This window comes from Eptesicus fuscus, chromosome 9 (genome assembly GCF_027574615.1).
Source record: "Eptesicus fuscus isolate TK198812 chromosome 9, DD_ASM_mEF_20220401, whole genome shotgun sequence".
NCBI lineage: Eukaryota > Metazoa > Chordata > Mammalia > Chiroptera > Vespertilionidae > Eptesicus > Eptesicus fuscus.
The window spans coordinates 17,543,742-17,560,303 of NC_072481.1; the positions used below are offsets into that span (position 1 = coordinate 17,543,742).

General features: G+C 43.5%; 1 protein-coding gene across 1 annotated transcript; it reads left to right on the top strand.

Moving 5' to 3' along the window:
* Positions 1-2,637: 2,637 nt before the first annotated feature.
* Positions 2,638-15,550, top strand: TRNAU1AP (tRNA selenocysteine 1 associated protein 1). Its single transcript, XM_008147986.3, has 9 exons — positions 2,638-2,742; positions 3,491-3,588; positions 5,971-6,070; positions 6,685-6,737; positions 8,226-8,357; positions 9,323-9,442; positions 11,620-11,782; positions 11,992-12,025; positions 15,279-15,550. The coding sequence occupies exons 1-9, from the start codon at positions 2,716-2,718 to the stop codon at positions 15,413-15,415; spliced, it is 864 nt and encodes a 287-aa protein (XP_008146208.1). The 5' UTR covers positions 2,638-2,715; the 3' UTR covers positions 15,416-15,550.
* The last annotated feature ends 1,012 nt before the right edge of the window (positions 15,551-16,562 follow it).

Sequence of the window (16,562 nt, forward strand, 5' to 3'; positions counted from 1 at the left end):
TTTAAATCAATTAAAATGTGTAAAAATTTTTGATTCCTTTTTTGCACTAGCCACATTTCAAGTCCTCAATAATTACGTGTAGTTAGTGCCTATGGTATTGGGCTATAGAACGTTTCTATAATTGCAGAAGGCCACAGTGGACATTGTTGATACAGCAGGTCTGTATATGTATAACAAGAAAGTTTTATTAGGGCCAGGAGGATTTTTCTTGGATGTCAGTGACTCTTGGAAAAATGAATATGATGTAAAATAACTTAAAATGTAGTCTGTGATTTTTTTCCCCCCTTTTGAATTTTTAGTTTTGATACAGGCACTATACTGATTAGAAATTGAATTCTTAAAAAAAAATCACACTTTGATTATATTTTCTTTGTAAAGAAGCATTTATGTATCTGCTAAACTCTCTCCCCCATCCACCTCATACCCATCCACCACCAATTTCAGTTGGATTAGATTTATTGGAGTTTTTCCCTTTTGACAATATAGCAGGTTGGACGTGCCTTTAATAATAGCTCTTATGGAGTGGGACCTAAAATGGGCCAGGCATTGTGCTGAGCACTTTATAGGCAATAATAGTTTGTTTAATCCTCACTTCACATCAGCCTTTAAAGTAGTAATTGCTGTCTCTTGGGAAACAGTCCCTGAGAGTTCAGGTGACTTGCTTGAAGTCAAGTAAGTGTAGGCTAGAATCTAAATCAGCTTCTACCTGAGCCCAGAACTCCAGTCCTTTTCCTTGTGTTGCATGTAAGAATTGTAAAGTTCTCTGTTGTGCCTTATGTATATCAGAACTGTCAGGCACATAGTAACTGTTCTGTAAGTATTCTCTAGTATGACTATTGTCCTTTTCTTATTCCCTGGAATTAATAATTAACTGCCTTGTTTTTCAAATGCTTAGTTCTAGCTTCCCTCATCTTCCTCCATCCTGGATTGGTTAGCCCAAAACAAATGTAGTCAGAGTACCCCATGAGGCTCAGCTATAAATAATGTAAATGTTCAATACTGCTTTCACAAAAATTAAGATGGAGAAGTGTGTATATATATATATATATATATATATATATATGAGGGGAAGTTGTTAAAATATCTGAAACTATAAATGAAGAATAAGTACTTTGTTATTTAGAAATATGCAAGGAAATTCTAAGGAAAAGATTTGGAAATCGTCCCAACAAAATGAGAGTATTTAAATTTTTTCCATACTTTAAAAGTAGTAAGCAAAGAGCACAGCACAGGTTGGTGAACAGTATTAAATACTATATTGCTATAAGTTATCATTTGAAGGCCTCACAACACCCTATGAGGTAAGCACTGCTATTATCCACATTCATCTCAGGTTCAATAACTTGCCACAATAATTGAAAAGGGGCTGGGATTGGTGCTCCATGTTTGAATCTATAGCCAAGGCACCCAACCACTACGTTACTATTGCAGTGAAATTTAGCAATTTTGGCAACTCTTGGTTCATCAGCCCAGTTGGGAGTCCCAGAAAGGGATCCGGAAGCATTTGTTAGGAATTTCACTATTTGAGACAACTATCACCAACAGAAGTGTCCGGTTCTGAGGAATGGGCACCAAGGTGAGGCGATGGCCTGGGTCACTGTTAAACTCAAGATTAAAGTCATTGAAATCGTGTTTACCGAGGGCCTTCCATGGGCAGGTTAAAGTTCCTGGCGGTTTGGATTAGGGTAGTGGATGTGGGACTCAAGAAAGCAGAGTGACAAGACGGGGATTGACTGGTTTGAGGTGACCGGATTGCCCCAATTTACACTCCTTTTTACCGCCCCTCAGGCGAGTCACGGGAATGATGGAGGAATCCCATTCCAGCTTCAACAAAAATCTCGTCTTGCGAACTGGGTGGCTGGGGCAGACCAGTGGCTTGTCCACAGAGTTAGTGGAACTGGATCGTACAGGCTCCCAAAGGGGACATTTCACCTTTAAAAACAACTTGGCCCTAGCTGGTTTGGCTCAGTGGATAGAGCCTCGGCCTACGGATTAAAGCAGGCGTCCTCAAACTATGGCCCGTGGGCCACATGCGGGTGTTTTTGACGTTTTGTTTTTTTACTTCAAAATAAGGTATGTGCAGTGTGCATAGGAATTTGTTCATAGTTTTTTTTAAACTATAGTCCGGCCCTCCAATGGTCTGAGGGACAGTGAACTGGCCCCGTTTAAAAAGTTTGAGGACTCCTGGATTAAAGTGTCCCAGGTTCGATTCCAGCCAAGGGCACGTGTCCAGGTTCCAGGCTCACTCCCCAGTGTGGGGTGTGCGGGAGGCAGCCAATCGATGATTCTCATCATTGATTCTCCCTCTCCCTCTCTGAAATCAATAAAAATATATTAAAAATAAATAACCTGTATTTGCAAGTTTCTACAATGAGCGTATATTACTTTTGAATGTTATTTGTACGCCTGTTTAAATATATAAAAGTGAGAAAGAAACCCGAGAAAGCCAGTTACCCCAGCAACCCACCAACCTGCGCAGGGTGAAGTCCACCCTGCACCGCGCGGCGGACTCGGATCCGAATTCGCACGAAGGGACCCGGAAGCTGCACCTACCGAGTCTCCGGAAAATTCCGAAGCCGCACCGGCCGGCGCTGCCCGAGGCGCTGAGTTTCCGAGCGTGCGCAGGAGGCGTCGTAAGCGCATGCTCCGTGGCGGTGCCGGCCCGGAGGACTCGCGCCAGCGCGGCGCAGCCCCAGTCCGGGCCCGACTGGGGCCATGGCGGCCAGCCTGTGGATGGGCGACGTGAGTGAGGGCGGCTCTCCGCGTCCCACGAGGAGGAATCTTAGCGTCAGCAGGGAGGAAGGGTCTGAAGGGGAGGGGTCCTCGAATCCCAAAAAGATGGACGTGAACAGGAAGGGGAGTTCTTTGGGTGACACAGAAGCGGGTCCCAGCATCCAGGCTTAGGGACTGAGTCTGCGGGGAGGAGTCCTGGGGCCTCGCCGCGAGTCGTGGAGGCGAAAGGGAGGTGCTTCGGGGACTGAGAATGGGGGAACCCCAAGGCTTTTGAAGGGCTCTTTGTTTTTGTTTGTTTCAAGTCTTTTTATTGTTGTTAATCCTCATCGGGGTATTTTTTCCATTGATTTTTAGAGTGGAAGGAAGGGAGGGGGAGAGCTAGAGAGAAACATCTACGTGAGTCGATTGGTTGCCTCCCCCAGGCGGCCCGTGGTGGGCGCGGGGCGGGAAGGAACCTGCAACCCCAGTACACACTCTGGATGGGGAATGGTACCCGCCACCGGCCAGGGCAGGGCTCTTGGGTTTTAAGACGGGAGGGGTGGGGTTTCTAAGTCCACGGGGGAGGCTCCCGAGGGTGCAAGTTTAATGGCAAGGGATGGAATTGCAGTTCAGACCGCTCTGCAGGTGAGAACCTGTCCAAGCCCCCCTCCACCCCCCGCAGCATGTAGCAACCCTGAGCTGAGGGGAGGGGGCCCTGGAGCCGGGAGCGCGGAGCCTGCCTGCTGGCCTGAGTCGCTCTGCCCTTGTATTTACGCAGCTGGAGCCCTACATGGATGAGAACTTCATCTCCAGAGCCTTTGCCACCATGGGGGAGACCGTGATGAGCGTCAAAATTATCCGAAACCGCCTCACTGGGTACGTTCTTTCCTTCAAACCTGCTCAGTTATTTCTCCCTTAATTATGCGGCAAGTGTCATTTGGGTAAATATAAACATCGCAGAAAGTCTGGGCTTCTCACCGTAATTATAGTTATCCTATATAATAAAAGGCTAGCCCCACCCTGTTTGGCTCAGTGGATAGAGCGTTGGCCTGTGGACTGAAGGGTCCCTGGTTCGAATCCGGTCAAGGGCACATGCCTGGGTTGCGGGCTTGATCCCCAGTGAGGAGGGATAAACAGGAGCCAGCCGATCAATGATTCTCTCTCATCATTGATGTTTCCTTGTGCCCTTGACTGGAATCGAACCTGGGACCCTTTAGTCCATAGGCCGACACTCTATCCACTGAGACAAACCAGGTAGGGCATGTTATGTATATTTAACCACAATTCTCTAAAAAAAAAAAAAAAAGACCTGGCTGGTGTGCTCACTAGTTAGAGCGTCTGCACAGACAGGGTCTCAGGTTCTATTCCTGATCAGGGCACATCTGGGTTACAGGTTATGTCTCTCTCACATTTATGTTTCTCTCAATATGCCCCACTCCTTCCTCTCTCTGAAAATCAATAAAAACATGTCCTCCACTAAAGATATATATATTTTTAAAGGATCAAACTACTCCATAGTGACAACATGAATGAATCTCAAAGGCATTATGCTATATGAAAGAAGCCTTACTGTATGATTCCACTAATTGAAAATTCTAGAATATACAAAATTCATCTGTGGTAGAAATAACTCAGGATCTGGAAGATTTGTGCATTTCATTGCATATAAACCAAGAGAGAAAAAAAAACTGTAAATGATAATTGAACTCTAGGTAACACTATGCATGTTAAAGTCATTGAGGCAAGTACACCAATATCTGCAACTTACTTTGAAATGTATCAAGAAAATAAGAATGAGCCCTGGCTGGTTTGGCTCAGTGGATAGAGGGTCGGCCTGCGGACTGAGGGGTCCCGGGTTCGATTCCAGCAAAGGGCACATGCCTGGGTTGCGGGCTCAATCCCCAGTGGGGGATGTGCAGGAGGCAGCCGGTCAATGATTCTCTCTCATCATTGATGTTTCTATCTCTCTCTCCCTCTCCCTCTCTGAAATCAATAAAAAATATATTAAAGAAAAAAAAATAAGAATGATACATGGGTAGAAGAATGGATAGTTGGATAAAATAGTATAATAAAATATTCATTTGCAGGTGATCCATATGTGAATGATTGCTATGGAGTTATTTCAGTTTTTTGTTTTTTTAAATATATTTTATTGATTTTTCACAGAGAGGAAGGGAGAGGGATAGAGAGTTAGAAACATCGAAGAGAGACATCGACCAGCTGCCTCCTGCACACCTCCCACTGGGGATGTGCCCACAACCAATGTACATGCCCTTGACCGGAATCAAACCCGGGACCTTCCAGTCTGCAGACCGACGCTCTATCCACTGAGCCAAACCAGTTTCGGCTTATTTCAGTTTTTATGTTGGGAATTTGTCATAATATAATGTTGGGTAAAGGATGTAATCACATTATCCTGAATTCAAACCTAACCCAGCTGTGTGTTTTACAACGTATTGTATAATTCTGTTAAGTCTCAGTCTTCTTGTCTAAATGGGTGTAATGCGCCCTGGCCGGTTTGGCTCAGTTGATAAGAGCGTCGGCCTTCAGAATGAAGGGTCCCAGGTTCGATTCCGGTCAAGGGCGTGTACCTTGGTTGCAGGCACATCCCCAGTAGGGGGTGTTGCAGGAGGCAGCTGATCGATGTTTCCCTCTCATTGATGTTTCTAACTCTCTATCCCTCTCCCTTCCTCTCTGTAAAAAATCAATAAAATATATTTTAAAAAAACAACAACAAAAAAACGTTTTAAGCCCTAGCCAGTTTGGCTTAGTGGATCACCAGCATTATCTGTAATAACAAAAAGAGAGGAAACAACCTGTGTGTCTTTCGACGGGATTGATTAAGTAACTTTATGTGGGAGCTTTAGTATCTCTAAGTGAAACTAGATCCAGCCTGAAGTCTGTTCTTGAGCTAAAAATGACTTTTATCCTCTTAAAGGGTTGTTAAATAAAATAAAATAAAAAAGAATATGCAACAGATATGGCCTACAAAGCCTAAAATATTTTTAAATATATATATTTTATTGATTTTTACAGAGAGGGATGGAGAGTTAGAAACATCGATGAGAGGGAAACATCCATCAGCTGCCTCCTGCACACCCCCTACTCGGGATGTGCCCGCAACCAAGGTACATGCCCTTGAGCGGAATCGAACCTGGGACCTTTCAGTCCTCAGGCCGACGCTCTAGCCACTGAGCCAAACCGGTTAGGGCTGGGAACTGCATCTTTAACCATTCTCTCTGTTTTCTTTCTTTCCAGGATTCCAGCTGGTTACTGTTTTGTAGAATTTGCAGATTTGGCCACAGCCGAGAAGTGTTTGCATAAAATTAATGGGAAACCCCTTCCAGGAGCCACACCTGTAAGGACACTTAGATAATGATGATGTTGCCGTTTTTATTGTTATCAGTAACTATCATTTATTGAATCCCTACTATATATTTATATTTATTTGATTCTGTAACAACCCTGAAGAGTAGGCATTGTCATCTTTGACAGCCTGGGAAACCGAAGCTCAGGGAAGTGCGATAACTTGCCCAAGGCAAAACAGGTAGTGAGTGGCAATGCCAGGATGCAGAATGAAGATTGGTTGACCCTGAAATCCACGCCCTTTCCACTCTGCACCTCTGCCTCTCTTCATGGAAGACTTGAAACTAGACCTCTTGCCTGAGTGAGAAAGTAGAACAGGCTGGCAGTAGTGAGGACACATTTCAAGAGAGTTACATTTTGCTCTTCCCACAGTTACTTAGCTTCCAGCTGCACCAAGCTGGCACACGGGGGCTCATAGAACCATGGAGCTGGCAGTGCCCTTAGCGGTCATCCGTGCAACCCCCTCATTTTATACAGGAGAAAAAGCTGAGGCTTAGAGAGGGGGAGATGTTTTGGCAAGGTAATTTATTTCAGTTTTTTTCAAATATTGTTTGACTCTTAAAAACACCTTTCTCTGTTTTAGTTGGTTTGTTTTTAAATTTCCAGGCAAAACGTTTTAAACTGAACTATGCTACTTATGGGAAACAACCAGATAACAGGTAAGTACAGAGTAGCCCCGACCTAGCTTCAAGCCCCAGGAAATGTCTAGAGAGAGACAAGATGTGTCACTGTGCAGGTCACTACCCAAGAGGAGGATGGGAGTTGAGTTTGGCTCCACTTTGCCTCCCTCCTGAAGGAGGGCGCCTTACTGTTATGCTTCATGTTGAGGCCTGTGCCTTCCATCCCATTACTTCCCACAGTGTTGAGGTTTGATTCCATAATAATTGACCTGTTGTAGAAATAAAATTTTTTTAAAATTTTTTTTTATTGATTTTTAGAGAGAGGAAGGGAGAGGGATAGAGAGATCAAAACATCGTTGAGAGAGGAAGTTCATCGATTGGCTGCCTCCTGCACGGCCCCCACTGGGGATGGAGCCCACAACCTGGGCACGTGCTCTGACTGGGAATCGAACTGGTGACCTCTTGGTTCCTGGGTCGACGATGCTCAACCACTGAGCCACACCAGCCGGGCATATAGCAGTATAATTTGATTCAGCATTTCAGGTTGCTGTGTGAAAACTTTAAAACAATGTATCAAAATCTTTAGAAAGATGAGTACCCACTGACCTCCATAATTCTGCTTTTCTGAATTTATTCATCATGTGGGTAAGATTAGCCTCAAAGGTATTAATTGAAATATTATGTATAGTGGGCAAAATTGGGGGAAAACCAAGTCTAATAATAGGGAAGTGGTTTAAATTACAATACGTTCATTAATAGAAGTGCGATATATCCATTAATAAGTCATGTTGTAGCAGAATAATGACATGTCAAGATGTTGGCTAAGTTAAAAGTGAAAAAATACTATTCAGAAAAAAAAGTGGTCTTCTACAGAAAAAGTTTGATGACCCTGATTCTAAAATTTGGGAGATTGCATTTAGCTAGGTTTTAAGGTGTTTAGTAGATAATATCCAGTTCTCATTCTCTCTGTGTTTCACCATTTAAGTTAAAAGTATGCAATGACACCCTGGCTGGTTTGGTTCAGTTGTTAGAGTGTTGGCCCTCACACTGAAGGATCTCGGGTTCGATTACTAGTCAAGGGCACGCACCTGCTTGGGACGTGTGCGGGAGGCAACCAATGGATGTGTCTCACATTGATGTTTCTTTCTCTCCCCACACCTTCCTTCCATTCTTATCTAAAAGCAATGGAAAAATACCCTCAGGTAAGAATTTTTTAAAAGGCAATGACTGCAGAACATCTAGTTTTATATTTTGAGTACCTCTGACCTCACCCTCCATCTGCACTCATGTAATCCTTGAAGCCAGACGGCCTTTGTGCAGTGGATGGATGGAGGACTTGGGTGGAGCAGGGAACTAACTCCATACCTCTTCGGCCAGGACTGCCAAGTGAAACAAATTAGGACCTGGTTAAGGACGCACCAGATGTGTCATGCCCTGAAAAGGCTCAGAAAGGGTTTACCTAGAATGGGCCAAAAGAAGTTGTCAGAACAAAGGTCTTTGTGTCTGAATCTCATTCTCTCCTCTCAGCCCTGAGTACTCCCTCTTTGTGGGGGACCTGACCCCAGACGTGGATGACGGCATGCTGTATGAATTCTTCGTCAAAGTCTACCCCTCCTGCCGGGGAGGCAAGGTGGTTTTGGACCAGACAGGCGTGTCTAAGTAAGGCCTCCCGTGTTACTGATGCTCGCCCTGTTAGTGTCAGCCTTTGTCTCATAGGTGAGGTGTTAGAGAAAGGCCATGCAGCGTGGTCGTTAAGCGCACAGGTTCTGGAGCCAAGCTGCCGGGGTTGGAATCCGGCTCCAGGACCGGCCAGGTGTAAGGAGACAGTTACTGAACCCCTGACCCCATTTCCTCATCTCTGAAACGGGACTGATTCATAGTGTCTGCTCACAGGGCAATGTAAGGATTAAATGAGGTAATATAAAGCAGTGGGAAATGCTGTATAGGTGTTTGTATTTTATTATTTTTACTTCAAAAGTGGAAAAACCTCAAAAAACACTCATTCTTTGGAGTCTGAGAGACTTGGATTTGAATCCCGTTTCTACTATGACTTTGGGCAGATTGGTAAACCTTTCTGAACTTTGGTTCCCTCTTCAGTAGATGTGGACACTACATCAAATTGTTGGACTGTTCAGTGAGATAACCCTGGAAAAATGCTCAGCACAGTGTCTGGGAGGTAGTGTTCATTAGATATTAGCTATCATTCATCTATTCCCCCTAGGAGAATATGAGTTCAGGAGATCAAGAACCTTGTCTGCTTATGACTACCAAGACCTAGTGCAAACAGACAGACTCAGTAAATATTCGCTGAAGAAACTATTACTACTGCTGTTACCATAATGAAAGTAACATTTCCTAGTAGATTGGGAGGGAAGCTACTGTTTGGGCAGGAGACTCATCAGTGAAAGTAGAGAGAATGGTGAACCGAGAGGGGGGATTCCTATAGATCTCAGGATCCTCCAGTGCTTGAATCTCACATTGCTCTGCGACATGCCTTCCCCATGGGGCTCTCATTCCTGCCCACATAGTTTGATGGACTCTATCCCTTTCAGCCCCTTTTCCATTCTCAGACTTTACCTTCATCTCATTTGTGATCTATATCGTGTGTGTTGTTTTTCCTGCAGGGGCTATGGTTTTGTGAAGTTCACAGATGAACTGGAACAGAAGCGAGCCCTGACGGAGTGCCAGGGAGCAGTAGGCCTGGGATCTAAACCAGTGCGGCTGAGTGTGGCAATCCCTAAAGCGTGAGTCCCGCACTGACAGGGAAGGTAGAGGGCCTCTGGACTGACCCCCATCTGGATACTCCTCACCTGTTTGTTGATCATCACATGCTGGATGGGAGGCTACAGAGATTCAATTCAGCTCACAAATAAGGAATGCCTGAACTCACCAGGCTGTTTGCTGGGTGTTGGAGATGAATGAGCATAACCCTCCAGGAGCCTATGGTTGGGGGAGAGCTGTGACTGGGAAGACAGATACAATCAGACATTGCTGATAGCAGTGCTGGAGAAGCAGTTCGGTACCACATACGTAATGCCCCCCTCTTTGCCCAGTAGTGCCACTGTTAGACATCGATCCAGAGATTAAGAATTGAACAGAAGGAAAAATTTACACCCAGTTTTAAGCTTATTTAAATCAATGAAACCTACAAACCTGTGACTGTCCCATGCTATGGGAATGGCTGAGGATTAACGATCCAAACACTCTATAGACTGGTGTATACATCACTATTGTACCTGTCATGCTCGGTAGAAAACAACTCCAAGCAGCTTTCTCACTCAGATGTAAGACAGCTTTTTTCTGCATAGAATCTGCCATCCTTTGGTCAAAGCAGTGATTGTCTATATTAAGGGGCAAAAGTACGAGATTGGCTGCTGCTTTAGGGTGGGACTTCCAAATGATCGTGTTTTTTAAAGCAGCAAAAGGTTTGGAGGTTCCTTATGGCTTGTTGTGTTTTTAATACAGAGAAGATCAACCTGAGTGATTTCTCCCCCAAAGTGTTATTTTTTTCTAAACTCTATTGTATATATAAAAACATTAAATAAGCTAAACGAAAGAAATTTCCTCATTACCCTAAAATGACTAATTATAATTTCTGAGTTTATTTCCAGGCTCCTCCATAGCTATCCATGACATACACATACATACACACACTACATATGAGTCAGTTTGCTTACTGTAGATTTATTTCTTTGTTCATTTCACAGTAACAGTGCTCTTTTCCCCCTAGTTTACTCAGTACAGATTCACTTTTCCACATACTAGTAGTTGCCTAATCATCATTATATTTTTAACTGCAGGTAATTCTTTTGATTGTATATTCTGACAAAGTCCCTTCTGCAGAGAGGTTATATTGTTATATCTAGTTCTTCATTGAATGTTGCTGTCAGTATTTGGTGCCTGTTTCTAGGGAGAGGTCCTCAAAGCAGTAGGAATTGAGGGAGATGAGAGTTCCCTTTGAGAGCTAGACTGTAAGAGCTGCGTGTGGAGAGACCGCACCTTCGGGTACCTGAACCTGGCAGAGGGTGGTGGGCCTTGGAAGCACCCATGGAAGGGGAGTTACGGAGACAAAATATTGTCAGTTTTCGCCTGGCCCTGGGCAGGGAGAGGGAGTCCATGCTGTTTAACATCATCGAGCCACCCCGTCAGGAGGTGATCAGATGTGGAGTCTCTCAAAATGCTCTGGCTGAGTCCTGCTCACCACGCAGACATTGAACTTGCAAGGAACTTGGGAAGAGCTCATTCAGACGAGCATTTTATGGTTTTTGTGATGGGGATTTCTATGGTGGTTCAACTCCTGCTTATGACTTGGCTTCTTCGGTTTCACTCTGAGATAGAATGCACCAATCATGAGGACGTCCCACGTCCCACGTCCCACACTATGTGACTGTTATAATTTTCCTTGTAAACCAGCCTTGGCCTCCTGCGTGTGTTTGGTGTGCACCTATGGTAAACTCTGGCCCATCGAGTACAATGACTCTGGAGGAACATTGTCATGTCTTCAGTTATATTCTTTCATTCCTGTCAGCTGGTATGCTGGTCATACCTCAGGCCTTTTTCAGAAACCTACTCACATGTACTTCTTTATGTTTTTTAGAGCAGTGGGTCCTTTGCAGACTTGACATTGTCTTTGGTTAGCAACTGGGGCAGCTGTACAATCAGAATAAGAAAGCTTTCCGCTGACCCTGGGCCTCAGCCCTGACTGGCAAATGCAGGATGTAGGACTTGAGTCTATCAGGCCAGCTGCTGTATGTAATGGTGTGGCGTTAGCATGAACCTTGGAGTTACATTCGGCTCTAGTTGTGGGCGTGGTTTTGAGTAAATCACTTAACCTTTCAGACTCGGTAGACTCATCTGTTTGTTAATAAGTGTTATAGGAATGTTTGCTCACATTTGTTTATTTTTGGTTCTTTCTTCACAGTAGTCGTGTGAAGCCCGTGGAATATAGTCAGATGTACAGTTACAGCTACAACCAGTATTACCAGCAGTACCAGAACTACTACGCTCAGTGGGGCTATGACCAGAATACAGGCAGCTACAGCTACAGTTATCCCCAGTATGGCTATACCCAGAGCACCATGCAGGTAACCATGATTTGGCAAGTCTGCTCTCTTGGGTTTTGTCATCCTTTAGAGACATGGGTCATTCTCCAGGATGGGATTGATAAGGACGGGGGCTTGGGCTTCAGAAAAAAAATGGGGAAAGATGGAGCCACCTAGTTGCTCTTGTTAAAAATAAGCCATCCTTGTTATGGCCAGGATCCTTCTCACCCAACCTCTCTGTCTCTTGACAGACATATGAAGAAGTTGGAGATGATGCTTTGGAAGGTAAGAAAGGAGCCCATCACTCATTCCCTCTGTCAGCCATAATGCAGTGATTGCTTTGTGGCTGGCACTGTGCCTTCAGCTAGATGCTGAAGGAATGCATGGTGAATTCTGCCTTGAGGAACTTACATTCTAACTAGAGGCCCGGTGCACAAATTCGTGCACAGGTGGGGTCCTCAAGGTGGCCTGCGGAGATTGGGCCCCAGCTCGCGCCCCCAGCCTCGCAGCCCTGCCAGGCACCCTGCCTTGTCTTGCCGCTGCCCTTTTACCTGTTCCACCATCCTGCTGTGGTCCTGCTCTCGTCAGGGCCCATTGGTGCCAGCAGCTCCTCCACTGCTGCCCGCTGCCAGCACCATGTCACTGATGCCTGCCATGTCTGCCCCCTGTTGGTCAGAACACGTCATAGCGAGCGGTCGAACTCCTGGTCAAATGACCATCTGAGGGGAAAATTTGCATATTAGGCTTTTATTATATAGGATGAGAGAGCCGGTATATACATAATTGCAGTAAGAAGTGTGTGTATCAGCCTAGGCCAGGTAACTAAGTTAGTTAGATCATCATCTTGATATGCCAAGTTTGCAGGTTCAATCCCTGGTCAGGGCACATACAAGAATCAATGAATGGCCCTGGCCAGTGTGGCTCAGTTGGTTGGGCATCATCCCATGCACGAAAAGGTTGTTGGTTTGATTCCCGGTGGGAGGCATGGAGAAGGCAGCTGATCAATGCTTCACTGTCCCATCGATGTTTCTCTCTCTCTCTATCCTTCTTCCTTCCTCTCTTTAAAAATCGATTAAAAATATTTTTTAATCAATCAATAACAAATAAATAATTAAAATCAGAAGCAAAACTTTAAAAAAAAGTCACTGATTGCAGATGTTAATCACATTTACAAAATACCATCACAGCAACATTAGACTGGTGGCTGACTAAACAATTGGGCATCATAGCCTAGCCAAGTTTATACATAAAATTCAACTATCACACTATTAATAAATACAAATTAGAATATACCATGTTTCTATAAAAGTTCTTACTATGTTAATATGCTTTAAATCAGTAATTTTACTTGAAAGATTTTATCCCCAATGATAATCATCAGTACAAATAAATATCAAATACATGATTTGTTAAACAAAATGTATGTTTTAGATGTATGATTCAATTTTGACATATTGCAAAATGATCACTGCACTAAATCTAGTTAAGTCACCTTATAGAGGGTGGGGCAAAAATAGGCTTATGGTTGTTCATATGGGAAGTAATACAGCAGTTAATAAATAATAATACAAGCCCTGGCCAGTGTGGCTCAGTTGGTTGGGGGTCGTCCTGTGGGTTGCAGGTTTGATTCCAGGTCAGGGCACATGCCCCGGTTGTGGGCTTGACCCCCAGTGCGGGGCTTGCAGGAGGCAGCCAATCGATGTTTTTCTCCCTTCCTCTCTCTAAATATCAATAAACTATTCTTTCAAAAAATAATAATATAAAAAATACAATACAAAAAATAGTAAGAATAAACTTTTGCATACTCACAACTGTAAACCTACTTTTACCCCAGCCTGTATAATTATAGGTGACCCAGCACCATTTGTTGAAAAACTGTTCTTTACCCTTTGAATTGTCTTTGCTACGCTTGTTGAAAAGCAGTTTACTATAAATGTATAGGTTTTGTTTGGGGCTCTTAACCCTAGTCAATTGATCCATATGTTTATCCTTAAACTACTGCTGGTCTTTCTTACTGTAGCTTTGCAGTAAGTTTTGAAATGGGGAAGCATGAGTCCTTGAACTTTGTTCTTCTTAAAGATTGTTTTGGCTAGTCTGGATTCCTTGCATTTCCATAGAAATGTTATGATCAGTTGGTCATTTTCTGCAAAACAAACAAACAAAAACAGCTGCAGCTATAGATCAATTTGGAGAATTTTTCCATCTTTATAAAATCATTTTTCAATCCAAGTACATGGGGTGTCTTTCTGTTTATTAGGTATTCTTTAATTTTCCAGTTCGTTTTTAAATGTGTTTTAATCAATGTGTGTGTGCATTTTAAACCAACACAGACTAAAAATATAAAATGTTATCAGTCATAGTAATTAAACATTATTTTGAACTTTTATTGTGAAAGATAACACATACGTGGAAAAGTACATACAGCAGCCCTGACCGGTGTGGCTCATTTGGTTGAGCATCGTCCTGTGCACCAAAAGGTTGCTGGTTCAATTCTTGGTCAGGGCACATGCCCAGGTTTTGGGTTTGGTTCCGTCGGGGTGCCTCGTACAGGAGATAACCAATCAGTGTTTCTCTCTCTCCCTCTCCCTTCCTCTCTAAAACCAATAAAAACATAGTTAAAAAAAGAAAGAAAAGTACATAAAGCAAACGTATAGTTTAACATGTAGTCATAAAGCAGTTGCCCGTGAGACCCGAATTCCAGTTAAGTAGAATGTTGCCAGCCTCCAGAAGCCATCCTTCCCCCAATCACAACCCACAGCTTCTTGTAGTAACCACTTTTTTCCTTCTCTTTATAGTTTTATCACTAGGTATCACTAAACAATATGGTTTTGTTTTGCATTTTTGGCTTTGTATAATACAGTCATACTGAATGTACTACTGTCTTCTTTCATTCAATACTCATGCAAGTTTAGACTCAAGTTGTGTGCCGCCAAGGTTCTTTTTTTTTTTTTTTTTTTTAGTGTTTTTTTACTGATTTTGGAAACATTGATGTGAGAAACATCTATTGGTTGCTTCCCATATGTACCCTGATACGCACCCCGACCGGGGATCGAACACACAACCTGGGTAGGTACTCTAACTGGAAATCTAACTGGCAACCTTTCAGTCCATAAGACAATACTCAACTGAGCCACATTGGCCAGGGCAAGGTTCATTTTCAATGGCATATAATATTCATTCTTTTAAGACTAGTGCTTTGGACTTAGTAAATTTGGATCAGTTTCCAAGCTCAACATTGAAATAACCGCACCAGAAAATCCAGGGCACATGATTTTCAGCTAAATATAGGTGTTGCTTTTAATGTGTAGTATTATTTGAGTACTAACTACACCTTACATTATCCTATTTTCATCCTCACAGGAACACTGCAAGGCACTTATATCAGCCCGAGTTAGGAGGGAACTCTGGCACAGATAGGGAACTTGCCCTAGGAAACAGAGGTCCTGGGGACAGGGAGCTGAACCCGTCTCATGGTCTGTGGCTCCGGAATACTTTCTCCCCTTGGAGCTCCCTAAATACATGCTTGGTTCTGTTCCAGACCCCATGCCACAGCTGGACGTGACCGAGGCCAACAAGGAGTTCATGGAGCAGAGTGAGGAGCTGTACGATGCCCTGATGGATTGTCACTGGCAGCCCCTGGACACAGTGTCTTCAGAGATCCCTGCTGTGATGTAGCCAAGACAAAGGACAAGCCAGAATGGAGGACTATGTGAGGGAGAAAAGACTTCTTTAAAAACAATTCAAGAACTTTCACCTTTTGGGAAATGTTTTGTACGATTTTAATAATCAGGTTTCCTAAGATTACGAGTATTACTGCGACACTGCTGCCTTTATTTGATGTAGCCATTTGAGTTTGGAAACCAAGGGACCAACTGAAGAGGGTTGAACAAGGTTCCCATCGGTCTTCGAACAATAATCATTTATCCAGTAGTTATCTGTACTCCTGGAGGTAACAGTTTGGAATTATTTATGGTTTTAAAATTTTAGAGAAGAGGGGAAAGGGAGAAACTTTGGTTTTCTCCTGTTCACACCCTGATCTGGACTGAACCCATAACCTGGGCATGTGCCCTGACTGGGAATTGAACCTGCGACATGGGACGACACTCAACCAAGCCAGACAGGCCAAGGCTGGAATTACTAACCAAAGTAGAATTACAAACCATATGAATCAGTATAGCCAGGGACCCTTCTCAGGTGACACCTAAGTCCTTAAGTTCTCTGGGATCAGAATATATGATTACCTGCTGTATATTAAATGAGCAATTTCTGCCTGCCACTTAAGCACTGCCAACCTTGGCTTCAAATGTGGCCACTTAAGTCAAATTTCCGGAGGGAGGAGAGTGTCTGCCTAGTCCAGGGTATAAAAGGAAGTAATGGGAGTCAGCTAAAATGCATGACCTTCCACACATTATCCAAGTTAATCAGGAAAGCCTTTTCTAACTTATATTGTCATGTGGTACCCAGGACCTGAGAAGTCTGGGTCTATGCTAGAAATCTGCTTCAGATTTTAGTTTTGTGCCAAGAGTAATTTGAGGGGTGGCAAATTAAGGGGATAAAATTTGAGTTAAAGTGCCTATACCACAAAAAGCCTTCAAAGATCCAATCTTTGGCTCAGCAAAGGAGAATATCTAATTGCAATTATGGAACTGATCATATTGGCCTTTCCGAGAGGTCAGACTTTTTTACATAAAGACCGAGGCTATGAATTAACTTGGGTCTTTAATGTTTAGATAGGAAAAAAAAACACCCAGAATTGTGTGTGACAAAGAAAATGACCTACTTCCAAGGTCTTTTTGGTTATTTATATACCAGCATTCAAAAA

What these genes read in the sequence shown, in the direction of transcription:
- TRNAU1AP (XM_008147986.3), top strand. Translation starts at nt 2,716, where the DNA reads ATGGCGGCCAGCCTGTGGATGGGCGAC. An exon ending in GACCAGACAGGCGTGTCTAA is followed by an intron (nt 8,358 to 9,322) that starts GTAAGGCCTCCC and finishes TTTTTCCTGCAG; the next exon opens with GGGCTATGGTTTTGTGAAGT. An exon ending in ATACCCAGAGCACCATGCAG is followed by an intron (nt 11,783 to 11,991) that starts GTAACCATGATT and finishes GTCTCTTGACAG; the next exon opens with ACATATGAAGAAGTTGGAGA.